The 22,142-nt window shown below is 54.3% G+C and overlaps 1 protein-coding gene across 6 annotated transcripts; it reads right to left on the bottom strand.

Annotated features, from left to right (window-relative positions):
- Positions 1-76: 76 nt before the first annotated feature.
- Positions 77-21,714, bottom strand: LOC122155518 (kinesin light chain 1-like). 6 transcript variants are annotated; one of them, XM_042809411.1, is made up of 16 exons: positions 21,186-21,714; positions 13,022-13,288; positions 12,616-12,846; positions 12,226-12,304; positions 11,914-12,139; positions 11,527-11,614; positions 11,077-11,178; positions 10,585-10,758; positions 10,331-10,430; positions 9,790-9,842; positions 7,957-8,024; positions 7,767-7,875; positions 6,955-7,077; positions 812-936; positions 667-724; positions 77-596 (listed from the first exon to the last, which is right to left on the bottom strand). In XM_042809411.1, exons 2-16 carry the CDS (start codon positions 13,268-13,270, stop codon positions 507-509), a joined length of 1,875 nt encoding a protein of 624 aa, XP_042665345.1. In that variant the 5' UTR covers positions 13,271-13,288; positions 21,186-21,714; the 3' UTR covers positions 77-506. The 6 variants fall into 6 exon arrangements, with proteins under 6 accessions (XP_042665345.1, XP_042665344.1, XP_042665342.1 ...); XM_042809410.1 differs by having other exon boundaries at positions 6,928-7,077; positions 21,186-21,713; XM_042809408.1 differs by lacking the exons at positions 77-596; positions 667-724; positions 812-936 and having other exon boundaries at positions 3,068-7,077; positions 21,186-21,344; positions 21,606-21,714.
- Positions 21,715-22,142: the final 428 nt, after the last annotated feature.

The following is a 22,142-nucleotide window of genomic DNA, read 5'->3' as shown; positions in this document are numbered from 1 at the left end:
CGCCGTCGTCATCGCTCCCCGCCCCGGAGCCCCGCGCGCGGCCCACCCCCCCCCCCGCCCCAAGGAGCGCCCGGCGTCACGGGGAGGGTCGTGGCTTTATTTCATAAAATAACATACAGCAGCCGAGGGGAGCCGGGATCGCGGCGGGGCTGTGCCCCCTCCCCGCCTCGCCGCGCCCCCGGGTGGGCGATGCCGGGCGGTGCTGCGGTCCGGGCGCCCCCGAGTGCGGCGGTCCGGGCGGCGGGGGTGCGCGGCGGTGCTCCGGGTGCGGCGCCGTGAGCCGGTGATGGCCCGCACCCCCCTACCCGCCCGGCCCCCGCTCGCTCGGGACAGGAGCACGCGTGCGGGCTGCGCTTCCCAAACTAGCTAGGGGCTCCCCCGGCCCGGGGTGGGGCGGCAAAGAGCGGCCCGAGAGCCCGCGGTGAGGAGAACGGAGCGGTGGAGGTGGGGAGGGGGCCGGGCGCTGCCCCACGCAGCGCAAAGCTGCGGCAAGCTGCCGCGGGCGCTCAGTTGGAAGCGAGCAGGGAGCTGTGCGAGGAGAGATCCATGCTGCTGGCGCTGAGGCCTCTGCTCTCTGCGCGGAGCCCTTGGGTACCCTGAAAAACACGGCGTGTATCAGCACGGGCCCCCAGCGCCAGGCCCCCCAGCTCCTGCTCCGCCGCTCACCTCGAACGAAGCATCGCTAGACTTGTGCAGGTAGTTTAGCGAGGCGGCTCGCTTCATGCTACGAGAAAGCAGAGAAGAGGGGTCGTCTGACGCCCGATCCCGCAGCGGCACCGCGGCCCGGCAGGACCCAGGCCGTAGCCCCTACCTGGTGTTCCTGGGCTCCAGGGGCCCGTTGCCCTGCAGCTTCTTGACCAACATCTCGCTGCTCCGCCGGATCACATCCCGGATTTTCCCCAGGGAGCTGCTGCGCTGGAGGGTACCGCTGCCGTCCTGGAGACGGAGACACAAGCCAGGGGGCGAGGACTGAGCAGCACAAAGAAAGCTCGAGTGTGCTGTGAACCAGGCCGCACCAGGCAGCCCTGGCCCTGTTCCGTCTCCTACGGCTCAGCTGGCAGCTATGAGGAGGTCCAAGCAGATGCTGGTGGGAATCCCCACGCTGAGGGATACTTTTGGTTGGGCCAGGATGTGCTGCTGGGTCGCTTGCCTCAAAGACTCTCTTCCTAGTATGGAGACCAGGCCCAACTCCCCTCCTCGCTCCACCAGTGCCATTCTCTCTCTCCATGCAGTGTTCATCCTGCTCCAGCTTGCTGGTTTCACAGCTACACTCGTGTCAGGCAGCACCACTCTGCGCACCACACTCACTCAGCCCACCTTGAAAGCCCCCCCCCAAGACTCTCTCCATTGTCTCTGTAGTTGCTGAGCAGTGCAGGCAGCTCCACTCCACGGGGGATACACTCCTCTGTCTGTCTGCTGTTGGGGCCTCTTACGGGGCACTCAGCCCATGCCAGGCTCCAGCCCATCTCAATTTGCTCCACACATACAGAGCACATGCTGCCAGTGTGAGGCCACCTTGTACCACCATCACCAAGCTCTCCTGCATAGCCAGGAACCTCCTTAAGGAGGGTTGCAACATCACTGCTGATGAGGGACTGCTTTTGCTCTTATGATCTGCTAACAGCAGTCTTCCTGGGTGCCAGTCCTATTGGCCTCAAGGGCTGCCTCTCCCCCACACAAGGAGGCAGTAAGAAAATGGAGGTAAAGCACCACCAAAGCCCTCTGCTCTTTATGAGCATGTGTGATACCCTTAGATAGTCTCCATGAGCAGAATGCCCCCCGGCCTCAGCCAGCAGCAGCCAGAGCCCCAGGATTGTTTGTGCAGCTCTGCAGGCTCTGCCTTAAGGCTCCTCCTGCTCTTTCCCAGGTTTCCAGGAACCACCCTGGCACCAGGGAAACACTTCCCTGCTCTGGTTACTCAATGCTGATCCAGCCCTAGACCCCCCCTACCAGGTGAACAGGATGTTTCCTAACAGCAAACCTTTCTCCTGATTCTGGTCCCATCTGTTCCTGGATAAACCAAATAAGCCTCTTTGAGGTAATGAGCAAAGGGCTTCCAAACTAGGATCTGTGTGCTGTTGCAGCAAGGCACCCACGCACCAGGAATGCAGAAAGCACCATCAGCATTAGCAAGGCAAGCATTCAGCTCCTCCAGCAGGCATCCTAGGTGGGTTTTAGAAGAGCCAGTCATCAGCATGGCACTACCAAAGTAGGGGATGGGGAAGAAGCAAAAGAGCCCTGCCACCACTAGCCCCTGTGCTACCACCCTCCTGGCAGGGTACTGTCATGTCAAGCTCTGTTCTTTTTGCCAGGACACAGCAGCCAGAGGTAGAAAAGGGAGCACTGCTGGGGCAGTGGAGCAGGACCATGGTACAGAGGCAGCAAGAAGCTGCCCAGGACCCAAGTAAGCTCTACAGTCAGGGGTGGTGAACAGAGCCACACTTGCCCAGCTACAGTGATGCAGGCTAACTGCAGCTCAATGCCAGAACCAAGTTCTGCTGCATGCTGGATTAAAAATAGCCTTCTTTCTCTCCCCACTCCCTCTTCTGCAGGTTATTTTTAACCCAGAACATGGAAGGCACTTGGTTTACCGCAGAGCACCCACCTCACTGCACCCACAAGGACGAGAGCACTCAAAGCACAAGCAGCAGCTTCAGCACTGAATCACTCTCCCCTGCACACTCACGCAGTCTGCTTCACGGAGGCAAAGGACTCAGGCAGGATTTAAGAGCATGCAAAGCTCAGCACCAGAGGACACAGTGGGGTATTTTTCTGGCTAATGAAAACAGCAGTTGAGAAAGAACCAACCTCAGATGCTCCACGTCAGCCCTACAGTGTGACTGCAGAGCTATGGTTGGAAGCAACCCCAGTTTGAAGCAGGGAGCCGAGTCCTGCCCCGATGCTCAGCCCAGAAGAGATGCGCCCACACCATCCACGCAGCAGCACATGCCCCTGCATACACACAGACACTGAGCACCCACACCTGATCCAGCAGCATTTTGCCCCCACCGCCCCAGGGCTGACCAATGCTGGCCTACAAAGCATGGAAAGAAGCACAGGGCAGCAGTTCAGGTCTGTCTCCCTTTAATCACAGGTACAGTTGTTACAGCACCAGGTCCATGGCAGGCAAAGCAGAGGCAGGTGGTGCTGAGGCCTGAACTCTGGGGACTCACCATGCTCCAACACCATGGAGCAGCAGCAGGAGAGAGGGGCAGGGAAGGCACGGCCCTAGAGCCCTAAGCCCCTAGATCTCCTTTCAGCAAGCACCAGTTCCCAGGAGAGCAGTATGCAAGTGCCCCGAGGCCTCTGCATCACCACAGGAAAGCCAGGCCCAGACAGACACAAGCACATTTATTATTACAGCCTACCAGACGACTAGCATGAGAGAAACTACCTACTTAAATAAATAAGGGAGGGGGGGAATCCTGCGCTGACCTGTAGGCTCTGTCCTGCTGCCTGCAGCCTCCCCAGGCTCACCTCTTATAGGAGGTAGGATGAAGGTCTGCATCTGAGGCCATGAGGCTCAAGGCCTTAGGAAACATCCCCTTCTTCAGCAGTGACTGACAGCACTCTGGTGGAGTCCCATCACAGGCACTGAGCCACCCTCACGAAGCCCAGGCCAACACTGCCTCCCTGGGAGCAACAGAGTGACAATCCTGCCCTCTACACGAGGAAGGACAGCAAGTCACAACCCCAAGGGCCACACCTCGTAAGCCACGTCCTGTGTTCAACAACTCCTCCCTGAGCAATGTGGCCTGTTCTTCCCTGGAAAGCCTTACCTTCTGCACAAATCCCCCTTCAGCCAGCTCATCTCCCACTCATGCTTGGAACACCCCAAGCCCCAGCTCTTCCTTTCCTCACACCCTTCTCTGCACCTCCTTTTTCTCTCACCTGCTCTACTTCAAACCAGCCTGTTCTCCATCTCAGCCACTTCTAACTGATCACAGAAGAGTTCTGCTCTCCTCCCACCCTTCTTCCCTCTGCCTCCAAGAAACAGCATATAGCTTCACCCTCACCTCTTCTTCTCTCAGGGCACACAACCAACTACCCTGGAGCAACAGGCAGCCGATAACACCACCAAGCAAGAAACTCAGCTACAGTATCAGGTCAGGAGTTGGCAACAGTGCACACTTGCCCTTGCACATCCCTGTCTGATGCACAGCCCTTGACTGTCACTCCCAGTCCCAGCTCAGATGCGCAGTAGCTATGGGCCACCCTCCGTCCCCATGCCCTGCAGAGATCCACGTGCTGGCCCTAAGCTGCAGAGCTCAGCAGGAGGAGGAGAGCAAGAGGGAGGCTGCCCTGTGCTGCAGGTAGAGCCCAACTCATTGGTGGTCAGCGCAGGTTCACTACAGGGCACTAACATCAGCTATGCCTACAGGGAAGAAAATAACTGGGCACACAACAGTCCTGCCAAGGCTGGGCCTCTGTGTCCCTAAACAGCCCTCCCATCTTCACACCTCCATCCTGGCCTCTGCAGAGATGGAGGGAACAAGCTATGAGGGTTCAGGATGCCTAATGATGGTGGAGTCAATACACCTGAAGACAATCCCCTGCAGGCTTGGTCCCCAGAGCTGTGCAAGGGCAGGCTGGGAGGTGAGGGCACACAAGGGGATGGTGGCCCACCACCCTGACCAGGGGGGAGCAGGCAGCTCCATGCAGATTCCTCCTGCTCTTGCTGGCCATGGGACTGGAACGAAGCCCCAGGCACTCCTCTGCAGGTGCTGTGGTGCCCTCACGCGCCGGGAGGGTTGGGGGACTGGCGTGGAGTCCTTGCCGAGGAAGGAGGGATGGTGTGGAGGATAAAGTTGGAAGATACAACACAAACATCCAGGTGATTGATTGCGGTGGAGGGGAAAGAGGGAGTCTCGGGAGGCATTTAAGCCTAGTGCACAGAAAGGAGAAAGACAAAGTTTACAAGCCCATGAGGTTGCAGGTAGTCCAGGGAGCTGGTGGGTCAGGTCCCAGGCTGCATGCAGTGACCATGGGCCACTTTTAGGTGGGGAGGGAGGGTGGTGAAGCTAAATTAGCAAGCTCATATTTTAACTGGGCCACAAATAGCTCGGTCAGGCCCTGGGGTGTTTCTAGAGCTACCCTGGGCAGCAGGGTACAGTCACTGGTGTTCTTGGGGCATCCAGAGCTATTTCTGCAGCAGCTGATAGCTAAAGGGATGGCAACAGAGGTGGGCCTGGGCACTACAACCCAAGATCTCCACAGCGGTGCAAGGAACGACTGACTGTAACAGAAGAGGGAGCTGCCCCAGCCTTCTCCAGGGGGGAGCTGCAGGGTGCTGGCTGGGCAGAGGGAGCTGGCTGTGTGTGCAGCCAGCTAGGAAGAGCACCAAGCACCACATGACAGCAGCCATATCCCTAGGGTGCTGAGTTAGCCCCCCCAAGCCCCTTCCATACAGCTGACTGTGGGCAGCCCTGACAAGCCCCTTGGGAAAGAATCGTAGGTGCAGGGGATATCCCCATCTGCTGGGTCAAGGCTGCAGGAGAGGGTGACACTGTCTGCTTGCCTTCGGCTGATAGCTCAGAGGCCAGCAGCAAGGCCTATGCTGCATTGCAGAAAGCAATCAGCCAATGCCAACCACAGCCAGGAGGTGCTGCAGTCACCAACCAGGTCAGGGACTGGGTGATCCTAATCCAGTGATGCAGCCCTCCTCCCTCCACTCTCCCCCCTCTACTAACAGGGAACATGAGGGCCAGGAATAAGACCCTCTTCACCCTTGAAGATGAATAGCTGAGACAAAGAACAGCCTTGCATCTGGAGGAGCTGCTGGGCCCCTTCAAAGCTCAGCTCCCCAGGCCCTCTCCAGCCACCTTCGGGGTACAATCCACAATCAAGAGAGCCAGGCTTTAGGTTTGGATGTTGAGGGGCTGTCATGGCAACAGGGAAGAGGAAGGAAGAAGGGGAACAGCTCATGCGGGTGAGGATGGCCACGTGGGGAAGGGTTAGTGACAGCAGATGTGAGGGGGAGTAGAGGATTCATGCTCAGTGCATTGCTTATGCCAGGCTGCAGCCAGCCCTAGGTGCCAGCTACACTACACTCTCAGCCAGAGTCTGCAGGAAGAATGGTAAGCATTAACAGCTCCAGCAGCCCTCAAGCCAAGCATCCACCAGCACCATGCTCACTTGTTGCCTCTTCTCCATCCTCCTCCTTGAAGAAACCACCTGTCCCAGACCTGGACCGCTACCTTCCTCCAAACTCAGTACTAGTGACCACAGTGCCCTTCAGTCTCAGGGCAAGAACAGTAAGCTTGGGTCACCCTGAATAAGCCTCAGCTAACAGCAGCCTCTTTTGACACCGCTGGTCAGCCCAGCCAGGCATCCCAAGAAAACCTGCCTTTTCCAACCCGTTTGACCACAGCCCACAGGAGGGGCACAAGACCACAAGAGGACAGTAAAGGTGTTGGCTGTGGACTATTTCCTTACATTGCAGACACAGTCACAGCCCCACCAAACACACGCACGCACGCACACACACACCTCCCCAGACCCAGCATCACTTGTGGTGCGCTGCAGGACAGAAAGGCAAGTTGCTCACAGAGGCTGTGTGGGCCTGAGATGGGGCTGACACTCAGCCACAGCCTCAAGAGGAGAGCAGCAGGGAGAGGTGTTAATAAGGTTGCCAAGGCTAAGATTAAGGGCAGGCCAGGACCAGCTCATGCTGTGCACTGCCAGGAACTGGAAGCCCCCTAGAAGTGAGAACTCTTCAGAGTGCCTGGCCTGTACACGACAAGCCAGGACCAGACGCGCACCTTTGTGGGCTGGCTCATGCCAAGAAAGAGGAGAAGGAAGTATGCAGGGAACAAATGGAGGTAGACAAGGATGCCACGACAGGCCACGCGGGGAGAGCCCTGAGCCAGGCTGTCCCTTCCCTCCAGCAGCCAGCTGAGGCCATTCTTGATGGTGTCTTGTACTTACCCCGCTCCATTCCACGCCCATACTCACTTCCTCGCTACCGTCTGTGGCATTCTCGTACTTGACGCTGCCACCCAGGCTCCGACGTCTCTCTGTGCCATCACCCTCCTTCAGGATCTCCACCACCTTCGTCTGGTTGATTGGGTCAATGCCCTGCAAATAGAAAGGAATAAGGAAGCACCAGACTTTGCTCTTCAATGCTGTTATCTGCCTGGTCCTTCTCCCTCTCTCAGTCATCGCCCCATCACAGCCAGAATTCTCCCAAACAAGAAGGACGGAGCCAAACAGCATCCTGAATTCAGTAGCTCTTGTTCAGGGAATGCCTTATAAGCTATATGCCACCCTGAATGACAAGAGCTTGCTGCCTCAAAAAGCTGACGGCCTTTTTTCTCCCCTCTTCATGTTCTGATATGTGAAGCTTTTTGCTGTCCCTCACTCTTCGTGCTGGGTACTTACACCACAGGTTTCCCAGTGCAGGAGCTGTAATTCCTGGACAAATTAGTAGGAAGAACACACCTCACCAAGTGCAGACTCCTCTCAGCTGACAAAGCTTCATAGCCCTAACACAGCTGTATTTCTACACACATACATACACCCCAACAGATGCTCCATCTATACATACATACACCAGTGCAATCCCACACATGCAAACACAAGCATACCCCCTGCACAAATGGAACCTCAACCACCGAGCCGTTCCAGCGTTACGGGAATACAAGTCACAGACAGGAGGCTGCAAGGCATAGCACAACCCTCATCACTCGCAGGGCAACGCCACAGCCTGCTAGCCCCGAGTCCCACAGCATCCTCCCACCCACCAGGGAAGGTCCCTGTGGGCTTACCTGCCTCCGAGAGCGAACTGCACACTCCTCCAAGGTCTCCGCCGCCTCAAGCTTGCCCTGGCGCCGGTACAGCGCACCCAGGTTCCTCAGAGTGGTGTTCACAGTCGGGCTATGGGAACAAGCAGCAGGTGAGTGGGAGCCCTGGGGACGCCTCACCCACTGCCTAGAGCTGCCCACAAACCTCTCTTACCTGCTAACCTTGCAGGCCTTGTACCAGCCACCATACTCGGCGTAGGGAGCACTGTCTCTGTGCTTGCTCTGTTGGGTGAAAAGACTGCTGTTAGCCACCCCCTGGCCTGTGCTCTCACACTGGCACCAGGGTCAAGTCCAAGGCTGTACCCTCACACCAGCCCAGCCTCTGAAAACACAACACACGAGTGTTGCAATGAAGTCCCAGCAGGTTCCTGGAGAGAAAGGTCAAAACCTTTTTGCTGCAAATTATTTGAGACAAGACAACGTGATGCCCTACCTCCAGCAAAGAGCGTGTTCCCATCTCCTTGCCCCTTCTGTGGTACCAAAGGTAGCAAGGACAACAAAGCTCAAAAGCAGTGGCTGGAAGTACATGGCACTCCCGACACTGGCATGCAAAATGTTAAAATGCTTTACCAAAACCTACAAACTCCATAGCTTCTGCATCATAAAACTGGTCCTGCCTCTGCCAGGAACAGCAGCTCCACAGCTGTGCATTCCCTCTGACAATCGTTCCAGCCTGGAAGAAACTGCCCTTGCAGGGATCACTTTCCTTACAAAGCCCCACTACACTTCTTGGATCATTATCCCACACACAGGTGCTTTCCCAAGCCAGAGTCACACTTGGGTTTCTCAGCATCAGAGCTGGGTGAGCACAGGGTTAGAAGCACTCAGGACTCAAAACCAAGGTGACCAAAACCAAAGGGAAGGCTGCTGAATGCCTCAGTGGAAAAGGAGCCTAGACTCAAGGGATGCAGTCACCAACACCCAGCTAGAAAGACTACATCAGATATGTTATGCCACTGAACCTGGGCAGCTGCCTAGAGACAGCCATCTCAGGGGCAGGAAAAGCAGCTCAATTCTTGCCCAGGCTGCAAAATTAACTAAATTTCCAGCTGTAGATCTGTCCTACAAGGCTGGACTTCCAGGCCTGCTCTACAGGCCTGGGAGAGAAGGGGACAGTATAGTTTCAATGGGCCTGGTTTGGACAGCAAATTTAGACAAAGATTATTTCCCAAAGGCATTCTGTTCTCTCACCCCTGCTGCAAAGCTTGTGCTAACTGGAGCATAGCTCCACACTGCAACAGTCTGCTCATGATGTTGCACTTCTCTAAAGACACCATCAGAAAGAAGTGTCTCAACTCCAGAGTAAGAAGGTGAGCCTGGGCCGCACTCCATCCAATTTCTCTTGCAATGTGGTGCTACAGCCAGTACGTTTTTTTGTAGTAGTAGCCATCCACTCTGCTGTTTTGTCCTCCTGGCAAAAAAGCAAACTGAACTCTGCTGCATTTATCAGCTGCAACAGAAAGCCTCTCTGCCAAATCCAAGGCCCTCATTCAGAGGCCAGTTAAGACATCGAACAGCTAGAAAACTGTTTGGAGTTCTTTTCCATAAGGTTCAGACCTGCCTGCTAAGCAAGGTGACAACAGTAGTGTCTTCTTAACCCACTTCCAGGCAGCCTCAAGATGTGCTCTGGGTACTGGCAGCACCAAAACCCTGCAGCACACTCTGCCATCAACCATCTTCCATCATCTGCTTGCCTTAGAGGTTTCACTAAAACAGAGAGCATGCAGCCATTGTGGAGGTGCTGAATAACTCCCCACTCCAAGTAAAATATCAGGTCCTCTGATGAGCCTCCATTCCTCAGTGCCCCAAGGAACAACCATACCTCCCCCATTCCACACACCACTCCTTTATCAGTGGCCACAACAGCTCTTCAGACTGCAGAAAGCAAAGTCTGGTTGTGATACGAGGGCATCAAAACCCCAGGATCTCCTTCCCCTATCGGGGCTCTTGCTGCTGTCAACAGGCTGCACCACGAGCGCAGACTCACCTTGCTCATCTCCTCTCTCTCCTCTGCATGCATCCAGATTGGCTTGTGTTCTTCTGTGTGGGGAAAAAATGAAAGACAGCTCCACTCACCAATTTATCTGTTACTCTGCCACTTCCACTACTGCTCTGCTCTCTGCACAGCCCAGCACCATCTCCAAAGCCAGCAGCTCATCACAGAGCTTCCAGGCACTGGCTACAGCCACAAGAAAGGCAACTGACACTGCAAGCGCAAAGCATAGGAAAGAGGGAACAAGTTCTTCCCCTGCCTGTGTCAGAACTACAGGAGAAACTTCAACTCATGCCTGAGAAGCCCTATGCTCTTCTTCCCTGTTAAGCCACAACTGCTTGCCAACCTAGCAGACTGAAAGCTAGAGCTCACTAAGACTCCTTCTGAAAGAAGTGAAGCAGCATGACAAACTAGAATGGCGGTGTCTCGAGGCCTGCCCAAAAAACAAGGGCCCTGCAAGGTATCCCATCTCTCTACCACACGGGTGGGGAAAGAGCAAACTGTTCACTCTTGCCCCAGTAGAGTGTGTACAAACCATCCACAGAGCCGAACTCCTTCACGTGAGCACGGGTAAGGATCTCCTTGTACAGCACCTCTGCATTACTGTATTTGCCTTGCTTCAAGTAACAGGAGGCCTGCAACCAAGAAAACAGCTCCAATCCCACTGGGCAACACAAATTAACCCTCCCCACTTCTCCCAGCTTTCTCCCTGTTTCCTCCAGACACCAAGCCGTGTGTCTACTATGACACCACCACCCATTCCCACACGGCCTCTTCCCAGGGTCTCACCAGGTTGTTCTTGGTCTTGGCTACATTGGGATCATCAGGACCCAGGCAGCTCTCATAGATCTCCAGGGCCCTGCAGTAATAGTACTCCACCTCCTCATATTTGCCTTGGTTCTGGCACAGCAGGGCCAGATTGTTCAGTTGCTTGGCCACATCAGGATGGTCTTTGCCTAGGACCTGGATACACAGAAGTCACAAGATGACAATACTTGACAATGAACATTTGGGGGACATTTAAGCAGCTCCAGCCCAACCCAGAGGGCAGCCACTCGTCAGCCAGGAGCAAAGGACTACAGAGGTTAAGTGGAAAAATTCTAGCTCCCACCTCCCATCAGGCCTTTCTAAACACTGCAAACACTGGAGGGACAAGAAAAGCAGTGGCACAATCAGCAGCTGAAGAGACTAGGTGGGTTCTGGATCTTTCAGGTGCAGTAAGGCAGGGAGAGAAAACCAGAAGGTTGAGCTGGAAGGAAGGAGAGCATATGAGACCAGTACCTTCTCACGGATCTCCAGGGCTCGCTTACAAAGTGGCTCTGCTTCTTTGTACTTCCCTCTCTTGCCATAGAGAACAGCCAGATTGTTCAAAGTTGCAGCCACCTGCATAGATATAAGTTTCTCTGTGAAACAAAGCCAAATTCAGTGGGACCAACCTGGGGAGCAAGCAGCAGTAACTGCCCCATTCTTTCACCCCTGCCAGTACAGATGCTTCTGGAAATAGAGGTCCAGAGGCAGAAAGTTATCTTGCCTGCACAGCACAGTCCAGAAGATGCCATCTCCTGATTGGCCATACTGAACAAGACAGCAGGAAAATACGACACAATGCCCCCAGCCCAGCACCAAAGGGCCAGGTTGCAGACAAGTCACAAGGGAAAGGGGCACTGCACTAGCCCCAGTGGCATGCAGAGTGGTCGAAAGAAGTGACTAAAAGAGAAGGCAGGTACTCACTGCAGGGTGGTCTTTACCCAGGGTCTTCTCACGGATGGAGAGAGCATCATTCAAGAGATGTGCTGCCTCCTTGTATTTATTCTGATCCCTGCAGTGCAAAGCCAGTTAGTTACCTGTGGTTTGGACACCACAGCCTGTGGCAAGCAGAACCACGAGCAACACTCCTCCCTCCACAAAGATCAGCCTCCAACAGCCCTCTCCTTTCCCCCTTCCTCAGTTTACTTATCGGGGAGCTTGGTGGTCCAAATACTTCATCTATGCCAAAACCTTTTTTTTGAAAGGCAGAGCACTGGAAGCTGGGAGAAATCCTTATCACCAGAATGTGTTAACCTGGTAAACTGCAGAGGAAGAGCCCTCCTGGCTCAGTCCTGCCCTCCCCACCCTCACCTGTACACCAGCGCCAGGATGTTGAGCATGGTGGCCACATCAGGGTGATCATGGCCTGATGTCTTCTCCAGGTCCTCCAGTGCCTGCTTGCAGAGCGGCACAGCCACCTCATAGCGTCCTTGTGAAGCATACTGGATGACAAGGTTGTGGAGGGTGCGCAAGCGTGCAGGAATCTCATAGCCTCCTTGCTGGGCAGCTGCTACTGCACTGCTATGCTGGTGGGGCACTGCAGGCACAGAATACACCAGGGCACATTTGGCACAGCAGGTTTGAACAGATACAGGCAATAACTAAGCATGAGCAAGCACTCACATCCAGGACCATGTTCCTCTTCCTCGTTTGGAAACAGATCATCCAGGGAGTCCTTGGTGGAGTCACCTTCTTTCTCCTCCTGAGAGGATAGGAATCAGAGAACAGCAGTTTGGGCTGACTCAGCTGCCACCAATACCCTTAACTTCTTGGTCATCCCTACTGCCTTTCTTCCACCCAACAAAACCAAGTTTCCCCCCCATCGTATCATGGCACTCTCTTCCATGTTTTACCAAAGACCCTGCCCCAGGCAGGCTTCCTCTAATTACAAGCACTGCTGTGCACCGCAGCTGGGAAGGGGTAACATCCAGAACAAGGCTGTTGCATTCAGGCAATCCTACTGGTCCAACCCCCCAACAGAAAAGGCTGCTGCTTGACAGGGCAAGGGCATACCGAAGGAGAGACATCCTCATCATACTTCTTCAGCTGGTTCATGAACTCCAGGTGTTTCTTCTCCTCCTCCAGCTGAGCCACAGTTTGTTCACTGCGCTGCAGCTTCTGCTGGGTGTTGGCAAGCTCGTCACGCAGCCACTGGTTCTCCTGGCACAGCCTCCGTACCTGAGCACGCAACTTCTGCTTCTCTGACTCCACCGCATTCAGATGGTTGGACAGTGCCATCATCACCTTGTCAAGAGTCCCAGCCACAGTCAGTATGGACGATAACCTTTTATCTCCCTCACACACGACTGGAGACCACCCTCAGCCCAGTGCTACCCCTGCAGCTTATTGGTAACAGCCACACGCTTGCCTCCCCCTGCCAGCCCCAGGTACCACATGGGATGGCGCCTGCCATTCTCACCTGAGCTTCTCCAAGCCCCAGTTCAATCATCTCCACTGACTTGCGGAGCAGGTTGGATTTCTCATGCACAAGGTTGGCTTCTTCATCCTTCTTCAGACACTTGATGGTCTCCAGCAAGCTGTGCAGGATGGAGTTGTGTTCATTCTTGAGAGCCTCCAGCCCCTGCATCACCAGCTTGGTGTTAGAAATTATCTCCTCTTGGCTCAGTTTGTCCAGTTTCTCCTCCCTTGGGTACACCATGGTGGACATAGTCCTGGTCCTGCAGCCCTACAGAGAGAGAGAGAGCACCAAAACTTAAGGACTTCAGTGTTGTTTCAAAGAGCTATAACCAGACACAAGCATCACAGCCTCCTTCAGGAGGCAACTGGCTGCCCACATTAAGCCTTTTCACTTTGCCCTCCCTTCTTTCTCCCTTCAGCAGCACACAGGGTATGCATCTCCCTTTCTGTGGCACTGAGTGCTGACAGCCAGTGCAGGTGACACATGTGGACAGGAGACAAAAAGGCTCAATTCAGAGCTGATCTCCAACACCTCCACACTCCCAACAGCAAGGAAAACTGATCTGGTTTCCATTTAGGAGCAGAGATTTGTAGTTGGCAGCTAGGATTGTGCACCTCCTACCACAAACCACTGATGCAAGGAGGCTGTCAGAGCTCAACACCTCTTCTGATTGTGGAAGAAAGGGAATAGAAAGCAGAGGGATGCCAGCTCAAGGCATTCTGCCTCCTCAAAGGCCAATCTCCCAGAAGATCATCTCTCAAGCAGGGACGCACCAGTAGCTTTACCAGGCCAACAAAAATTCCCTGACAAAAAGCATACGCCCTGAAAATCTCAGGTCAGGCACAGAATGACCCCAGCAGCAGTAAGGGATGTAACACCACCAGCATTAACTGAATCCCATCTTTGTGGGAAAGCTTACATGCAGGAATTGCTAGATTTCCACTACTGTCATCCTTGTATGGGTGTCAGCTCCAAACAGTAATGGCTCTTCCAGCCTTCTTTGCCCTGCTGCCAGCTCAAGGACAACTCAGGTTGGTACAACTCTCTACTCCTTCCCTTTTTCCTATTCTTCCCAGATGCACAGCAGAAAAACATCAAGCTACTTGCACAAGGGCATCAAATGATTTTGTCTTCCTGCACTATTTGAGCTCTAGGGTGCCTAGGATTACGGAGCGTGCAGAAATGCCTCCCCAGGCAGAGCAAGAGGGAGAACAGCACTTTTCTTGGCAGGGCTTCTCTCCTCCCCGGCTCCACGCTCTGCCCAGGAGGATCCCCCAGCTCAGCTACCAGTGTCTTTGTGCTGAGCAACAGCGGGGTCCAGTCTTTTCCTCATCACTCCTCCAGGAGTTCCTCAAGTTGTATTACAAACTGAACTCTCCTCTCCGCCTCCTATTCCAGTCATGCACATCCCTGCAGAAGTGCAAACTCTCAACACCCAGCAGGGACCTTAGCAAACCTCAGCAAGGCAGAAACACTGCGGTTCTTGAAGACCATTCTTACCTTAAGTAAGAACTGAGTTCCTCCCCACCAAGTCCCATAGTCACAACACTGACTTGACTTTTGCTTCAACATCCAGCACCAACCCTGCACTGCATCTCATTGCATCCTTCCCCTTTGAGCCCCTGCCACGCTCCACATGTGGTTACCCTGTGCATTCTCCATCTTACACTGAGCAGTCTCATCTAGAACACAACATTTAGTCTTCTCAAAAGCAGACTGGGAAATGGTAAGAATGGCATGAAGTATCTCTCTAAGATACCGGGGAACAGACTGTTGCCAATAAGTCTGTTGTGAGCTGACCACCACCTAAATCCTGATTTCCAAATTGCTCAGCTGCCCATTCCTGGATAATCCCATCTAGCCCAAAGTTCAACTAGCAATGTCCTTTCCCACTTTTTCATAAGACATCTGGTGGATTGATTGAGTGATTCATCCGTCCCTGTTTACTGGATTAGCCATGAAATGCTGACAGTTTCCAGGAAGCACTGCTGCATCCTTTTAGGGAGGGTCAGAGCTCTTGCAGCCATCTTTGTGGAGTACAATACCTCAAGCACTGGGAAGAGGTACGTGTTATGGACCAGGACAGAAAGCCACCAGAGCTTGCAAGCTCTGAGACAAGACCCAGATCCATGGGAAATCAGCCTCATTAATCCCGCTGTGTGCAGAACTACTAATCAGGTGAGAAACTGCTGACCTGTGTGTTAAAACACCAGCCTCTATTCCAGCAACATCCTGTTTGTTCAGCTCTTCCAGAAGAAAAAGACTAGAGCATTCCAAAGTCCCCAGGACCAACAGAATCCTACCCCAGAACTGCAGATCCTCAAGGCATACCACTGTCACTTCCTCTTCAGTCACTGACTGTGAACACCTCTGCAGTCCCTGACTTTCTCCTTGAAGCTGATGTTCCAGAAGCACAGCCCTGCTAGGTACAACACACTTAGCACTCAGCTCCAGCCTCCTGTTGCAGGGTGGAGAGCAGGCTGTCTGGGAGGTGCAAGACCTGACAACTGCACAGGGGTTGCATGCTACCAAACACCAACATGAGACAGCTGCAAGGAAACCCCTTAAATACTTTTTGTGGAGCGAAGAAAACCCACAAACACTGCTGGAAGATGACTTCTTATCCCTCTGAAGCGTGCATTCTTCCCTGCAGAGCCTTATTTCTCACTCTCCAGAGGGCTGGTGGGTCCACAGTGTATGCACAGCCCTCGGAGAGGAAACACTCTATGGCAACCAACGCCAAGGTCAGGCAGGCTGAGGCTGCTGCATAAGCACTCTTCCTACTCCCACACATTCAGTGAAGAGCATGCAGTGTCCTTTCTGCGGGATGAAAACGCACTCAGAGGCTCCTGCAGAGAGGAGCGGATACACCAGCATTTGCCTTTGGAAGGAGGAGTTGCAGACTAGGAGAAAGCAAGCTTTTCCAGCAAGATCCTAGGGAGCCACGGCACCCAGCTCCTGGTTCCTCCTGCTGCTTTCCCCACAGCTCAGGGGGTGCAGCAGCTCAGGCCTCCACCAGCACGTTTCCGCTCTAGTTGGCACGTCTTCCCTGCTTAAGGAGAGCTGCTAGGACTGGCCTCCCCTCCCTGCCACTGCTCTCATTTGGAGGGGTGCCGCAGGAAGGCAGGGAAGGAACATGCGTGCACTGAGCTTTGTGGCAGCCGCAGCAACCAGCTGGGAATCCACCAGCTGTCACATCCTCCTAGGCACAAAGCTTCTTCCTGCATGCAAGTGCAACACCGGGGAAGCACTAAGCATCAGCAGTTTCACCAGCCCACTGCCTCCAAAAAGCACTCCCACACGCAAGAGCTTAAAGAGGAAAGAGCTGAAAACTTCCCTGCCTGTATCTCAAACCCACAACTGCTGCCACAGAGACAAGGATGCCAGACTAAACGGGTCCAAGTGAATCTGAAAGATTACATCACGATGCCTAATGCTAGGAGGCTACAGAGAGCAAGGAAATTGGGACCAGAGAAACCAGGGCTCAAGTACAACAGAAACAGACTTCAGGTGGGCATTACCTCTGTGCACGCCTCAACAAATTCCTTTCACCTCGCTGACTCTCTGCATGTTCTAGACCAAGTATACGTAAGAGGCAGGGTACTGTCACAGCTTGCACAAGCAATGCTGTCAGGACAATAACTGCAGCTTCCTTCAAGCTGCAGATGGCCTGCCAGGGCTTTCTGGAGAGAAGTGAGCGCAGATTTTAGCAGCAAACTCTTCTGAAAGAGACAGTGATCTACAAATATGGTAATTGCAGGAAAATGACTGGGTTCTGCAAAACAGCTTCCTGTGGAAAAGAATAAGACTGATTCATGGCAGAAGAGAACAAGTTTGGGAGATAAATATCCATGGTAGCATTTTAGAAATTGAAACAGATGACTGAAAGCTTATTTTCACAATAATTACCCCGGTCTTGTGCTGTGGGATGTGCTTTTGCTACCTAGCACAGCAGGTAGGGCTGATCTGCTTGACAGGTGCCCAAAAGGTTCTGTTGTTTTCTTTTTTTTTTTTTCTTTCCTGCTTTTGGTGCCCTGCCAGCTCATTGCCATTCAACAACAAAGAGCTTTTAGGACAGGGGGATGCCCACGAAGCGACAACAGATTCTCCACTCCTAAGGGATACCACATGAAAACGTGGACCTAATACCCTGCACACCAAAAACTAAAATACAAGCAGTAAAAAGCAAGCAGAGCAACAAGGCTTAACTATCACAGAGGTGGTGGTGGCACAAGCTTGTTCCATATTTTGACACCACAGCGTCAGAAAACAAACAGACCATAAGAGATGGCGACCAGCTGCACAGAGCCACCGAGGCTTCCCTGCACAACAGGGCATGCTGACGCTGCCAGGAAACTCGCACCCTTCCACAGCACTGCCAGGAGAGCCACTGTGCTCAGGGTCACCACCCCAGGGCCCCCACAGCAGAGCCTGCAGAAGGGACAAGCTGCTGCCAGGCTGCACGTACAGCAATCAGCGCTTCCAGGCTGCTCTACTGCACAGCATCCGAGGACTTCACAGCTACAAGCAGCTGCACACACACGTGTTAAGGCTTTAGGAACAAAGACAAGGGGAGGATGTTTTGCAAGCGGAGAGACAGATGGGTGTGCAATCAGCTTCAGGGTAGCATTAAGAGCTCCTACAAGCTGTGAATAACAGCCAGAAATTAGAGGACAAATAGCCAGAAACTAGGCAGCAAAAGTCTCATACCTGCTGAAGTTCATGTGACGCAGAACAGGAACAGTGCCCTGTGATGCTTGCCACCAGTGCCAGCAATGCCAGGCACATCTCTCGCTCCCTTAGAGCCACTAACAACACACTAACACGAGTAAGGGGTCAGCACCCTGGGAGCAACAACCCGGGGTATATCTGAGCTGCGACCCCAGAGCCGAGAGATGCTACCTCAGCTCTGATAGGCACGAGGCTCTGCCACCACTTACTTCTGGCTTACAAGTTTCTCCACCCCAAGACCTAAAAAGGAGCACCTAAGAGCCCCATCTTCTGTCCCAAGTTGTCCCCCAACCCCAGTGTGGACACTTCCTGCACTGCAGACAGCCTCATAAGTTAAAATGACACACAGATGATCTCATGTACACTGAACAGAATGCTGTGTTGCAACTTCCTCCCTAATTAAAGAGCCTGTGATGGGTGTTTCAAAGGCATGTTTTGATATCACTGATCCATCCCCCCCACTCTGATCAGGAACCTGATGGCTGTGTACAGTCAAGAATTGTTTATCTCCCAAGATGGAGATCCTACACTCTCTTCGGACTCCTAACACACAGCTTGACTATCCAGGGAAGAACAAAAAGATGACAATTCTAATCTGAAATTCTATCTGATAAACTCCTCATTGCATTTCCCTTTGCTAAGCCCCACTCCAGGACAAAGGGACCAGGCACCCTGGCACTAGACACTGACCGGGTGCCCAAGGAAAGGGAATGTAGCACACGTACCCTTTCACCAGGTCATAAGAGGACAGGGCTTCTCTGTAACACAGAAAGAGAGGCAATGCAACCCCCATCTAACAGCAGAGCTGGGAACTGAAAAAGAGCTCTCACCTATATTCTCCCGCAGCCCAAACGTGGGACTCTCCTCAGCATCCACACACCTTCCTGCAGGGTTTTAAAGCCAGTCTTCGAGCACAGAAACGCTTCATCCAACCAGTTTCCCCAGGCTTTACAGTCATTTGTAACTCAGCACAAGTTGACTGTGCTGCTGGAAAGGACCCAGCTCTCCCTACGCCCTGGACAGGGACCAGGGCCAGAACTGCTTCTTTCAGCAGCAGCTGACACATGCCAGCTCCAGCAGGGTGTGAAGCACCAGGAGCTCTTCTAGATGCCAGAAGGCCTCCGTTGGGAAAGCCTGTACTAACCAGCAGGCTGCAAGAGTCCCATGGGCATTAACTAGGACTCGGGAAGCAGGCTTGCAGCTCATGTGGAAGGGCTCCCCCACAAAAATAGAACGGAGTCTCCCTTCATGCTCTTCCCCTCAGCATAAAGCATTCCTCTCTGCCCCAGAAGCCTTAGCTCCTCACCACCCTCTGATCTCTAACAGAAAATTCAATTAGCATAACCCTTCTGAAACCTGTGGCAAGGTGGTGGTAAGCTGGCTTTCTGGGCACTTGGCCACAGTGATCCAAGCTCAGAAAGGTCCTGGAAGCTTCTCTTCCCCTCCTGTTTTCCTGTGCACACCTAAAAACAGTACATCAAAAGCTACCGAGGTTTGTTGTGGTTGGCAGCAGATGACCAGGGTAAGCAATTCTGTGTTACTAAAGCAGGTATTCCAAAACCATATCTGCTCTGAGGGAGATGGAGAAGCTGATCTGGTTGGCTTTGTTTCAGAGCATTCCTTTCAAGATCAGAAGTGCTTACTACTTCTGCTCTTCAGCAATCACAGAATACAGACATTGGAGACAACAAAGGTACAATAAAAAGAAATAAATAGACCGGTACACTAGCAGAAAGCCAGTCTGTGCCTTCCAGCAGCTCATGCTGGGCTATTCTCCCAGCTATCCAGGAAAACACACCTTTCACTGGGCCACTAGAACCAGAGGAATTGCAGTCTTTATCAGCAATCAGCATCTACCAGCAAAATTGTGCCAGCATCTCCAGACCAGCTGCTAAGACTTTGTTTTTAAACTCTTGCTCATGTCTGCAGTGGCTCACCAAATCCACTCTGCATCTGCTGTGCAAGAGACTACAGTGGAACACCATTAAAACCTGTTTCCGGGCTAGAGGAGACGAGAGCTAAGCAGCTGGAACAAAGCCAGGACACGCATCTCTCCCTAGCTTCAAAATCTGATTGGGAGTCTTGCTGTACAGAATACAGAGCGAGAGCCATTACCTTGCCCTGACAGCATGAAGTGGTATTAAAGCAGGCAGAATAATTCCCAGGAGTCGATGCCTCCACAGGCATCTGTCTAATCGGAGAGCCACGCGCTGGATGTGCCTCAGGAGCACAGGGACAGCCCAGCAGGCAGCTGGGAGCTGCTGTGGACCCTGACAGGCACCACAGCACCCACACCCTCTCCACTGCATACCTGGGACAGCTGCAGAGACCAGCTGACTATAGGCTATTTCCAGAAACAAACGGGTCTCAAACCGTAACAAGGCTGCCAAATCCACAGAACCAAAGTGTTACCTGCATAATAAACAAAGGATCCTGCTTACCTCTGGCTCCCCGGACCAGTTGGAGCTACGTGGCTCTTTCCTAGCAAATCAAGCCTTTATCCAACAATTCTGCCAACGTCTTGAAACATGTCCCTCGAGCCCCCGAGATCCATTTAAGTCTCTGGTGTTAATGCTGTTGTTCCTACCTGGGCATTCCTCTGAAACAGCTGAGGAGAACACGCGCTTCCTTCTCCTTCTGCCAACTGCAGCAAAGCTCAGCCATGTTTATTTACTCTGCGTCTGGGCGGGTTGGATCTTTGACCCACACGCACTGAACACCACCCTTCTTTTCGCAGAGTGGTTTTTTCCACCTCTCCACGGCGGACAAGGAGGCACTGGGAACAGAGCCCAAGGGCACTAGAGGAGACCCTAGCACGGAGCAGCTCAGGCAAAGCCGCAGGAGAGCACCAGCTGCCAGCCAGGCAGGGCTCAGGGAAGCCTCTGCTGCTGCTGCCTCTCATCATTGTGCAAATTTCTCCCGGCTGCCTGACCAGAGCACTCTGCCGCAACACCATCCCCCAGCCCTCTCCGGTCACCTCCTAGCTGCATCTTTTCCCTCCCAGAGATTTACCAGGAACTGCCCCCCTGCCCAGGATGCAGTTCTGTTTGGGAACAGCTTTGTACGCCCTTTATTTGCGGGAGGGAGGCTCGTGTGGGAACAAGGCTCTGAAAGTTTGCGAGCCGTTGCTGTATGCTAGGGAGCTGCCTCCGTCATCATTCCTCCGGCTTTGTCTGGCAGCAGGAGGCACGCCCGCTGCATATCCTTGGGACAAGCAAACCAGGGAAATCCCTTCATCCCTCTCAAGCGCTACCACAGAGCAATTCTGCGCCTACCTGCCTAACCATAAGCTTCCCAGGAGAAAAGTTTCCGTCAGCTCTCCTCGAAATCGCAGCTCAAAGCGGTCCTTTGTTACAGGACGGCTGGGCACCCTGCCCTTCACAGTCACCAGATGGGAATCTTCCGCCCACCCCGCACCGCAGAGCAGCAGTACCTGGATGCCTGCAGCGGCTCGTCCAGTGCCGGCACTCCCGGATGCTCCGGAGCCGCGGAGAAGCACGGGCGGCGGCGATGCGCAGCTCCAGCGATGAGTGCCGCGCTGCCCCCCGTTCTAGCAGAAACGCGGGCACCAGGCGCTCAGCAGCCAACCACACTGCGGCAGGGGGAGGGGAGGAGATGCAGTCAGGCTCCAGAGGCATTACGTTGGGCGCTCTGCTGGGAGCGCAGAAACAGCCACACACACCGAGCCCTGCGCTCCCATCTCTAGGGATCCACGGGAGCCGGCCGCTAAACTGCTCCCGAGTGCCGACCGAGTTACAAGAGGCCGAATTTCGCACGCGCACCCCTAGGGCTTCCAGCTACACCTTATACTTCCAGTTGGAGCTCCCGCATCCCTGCCTGGCATCAGCCTCACCTGTCTCACTACCGCTGCTCCCGTCCCAGCTTCTAAAGCCAAGCCGGCGGAGCCGCAGGGAACTCCCCGACCGCGCTACGGCCGTGCCCGCAGAACAGGGCGGACACGGGACGGGACCGCCGGGAGCCCGGGGTGTCAGCACCGCACAGCGCGGGCAGGAGCTGCCGGGAAGCGCTCGTTCTCCGGCTTCTTCACAGGGACGACGAACGGCACAGCACGGAGCGCGGCCGCGGAGCGCACAGCCTGCACGCGCCCCGGAGCCCCGTCGCTCTCCGCTCCCCGGCTCCCGAGGGCGAGCCGCGCACTCACACTAACGAGGCAGCGGGGCCGCAGCCGCGCTATTATTTAACCTCTGCCGAAAGCCATTCCCGGCGCTGAGGACGCGGCCTAATTATAGAGCGGCCGGCCGGCCGCAGGCCTCCCGCAGGCCCGCCCGGCCGAGGGCGCAGCTTGGCGACGAAGTCCGCTCTCGCGGTGCCGGCCTCACCCCGTCGCGGCCAGCGGCCACCGCCCGCCGGGCCCGGCCCGCGGCTCCCG

This window comes from Centrocercus urophasianus, unplaced genomic scaffold (assembly GCF_019232065.1).
Source record: "Centrocercus urophasianus isolate 14NV4802_14NV808 unplaced genomic scaffold, USGS_Curo_1.0 seq_1196, whole genome shotgun sequence".
NCBI lineage: Eukaryota > Metazoa > Chordata > Aves > Galliformes > Phasianidae > Centrocercus > Centrocercus urophasianus.
Note: the sequence above shows the minus strand (reverse complement) of the source record. Positions and strands in the feature narration are given on the sequence as shown.

What these genes read in the sequence shown, in the direction of transcription:
- LOC122155518 (XM_042809408.1), bottom strand. Translation starts at nt 13,270, where the DNA reads ATGTCCACCATGGTGTACCCAAGGGAGGAGAAACTGGACAAACTGAGC. An exon ending in AGAGGAACATGGTCCTGGAT is followed by an intron (nt 12,140 to 12,225) that starts GTGAGTGCTTGC and finishes CTGTGCCTGCAG; the next exon opens with TGCCCCACCAGCATAGCAGT. An exon ending in AAGGCCTGCAAGGTTAGCAG is followed by an intron (nt 7,876 to 7,956) that starts GTAAGAGAGGTT and finishes TTGTTCCCATAG; the next exon opens with CCCGACTGTGAACACCACTC.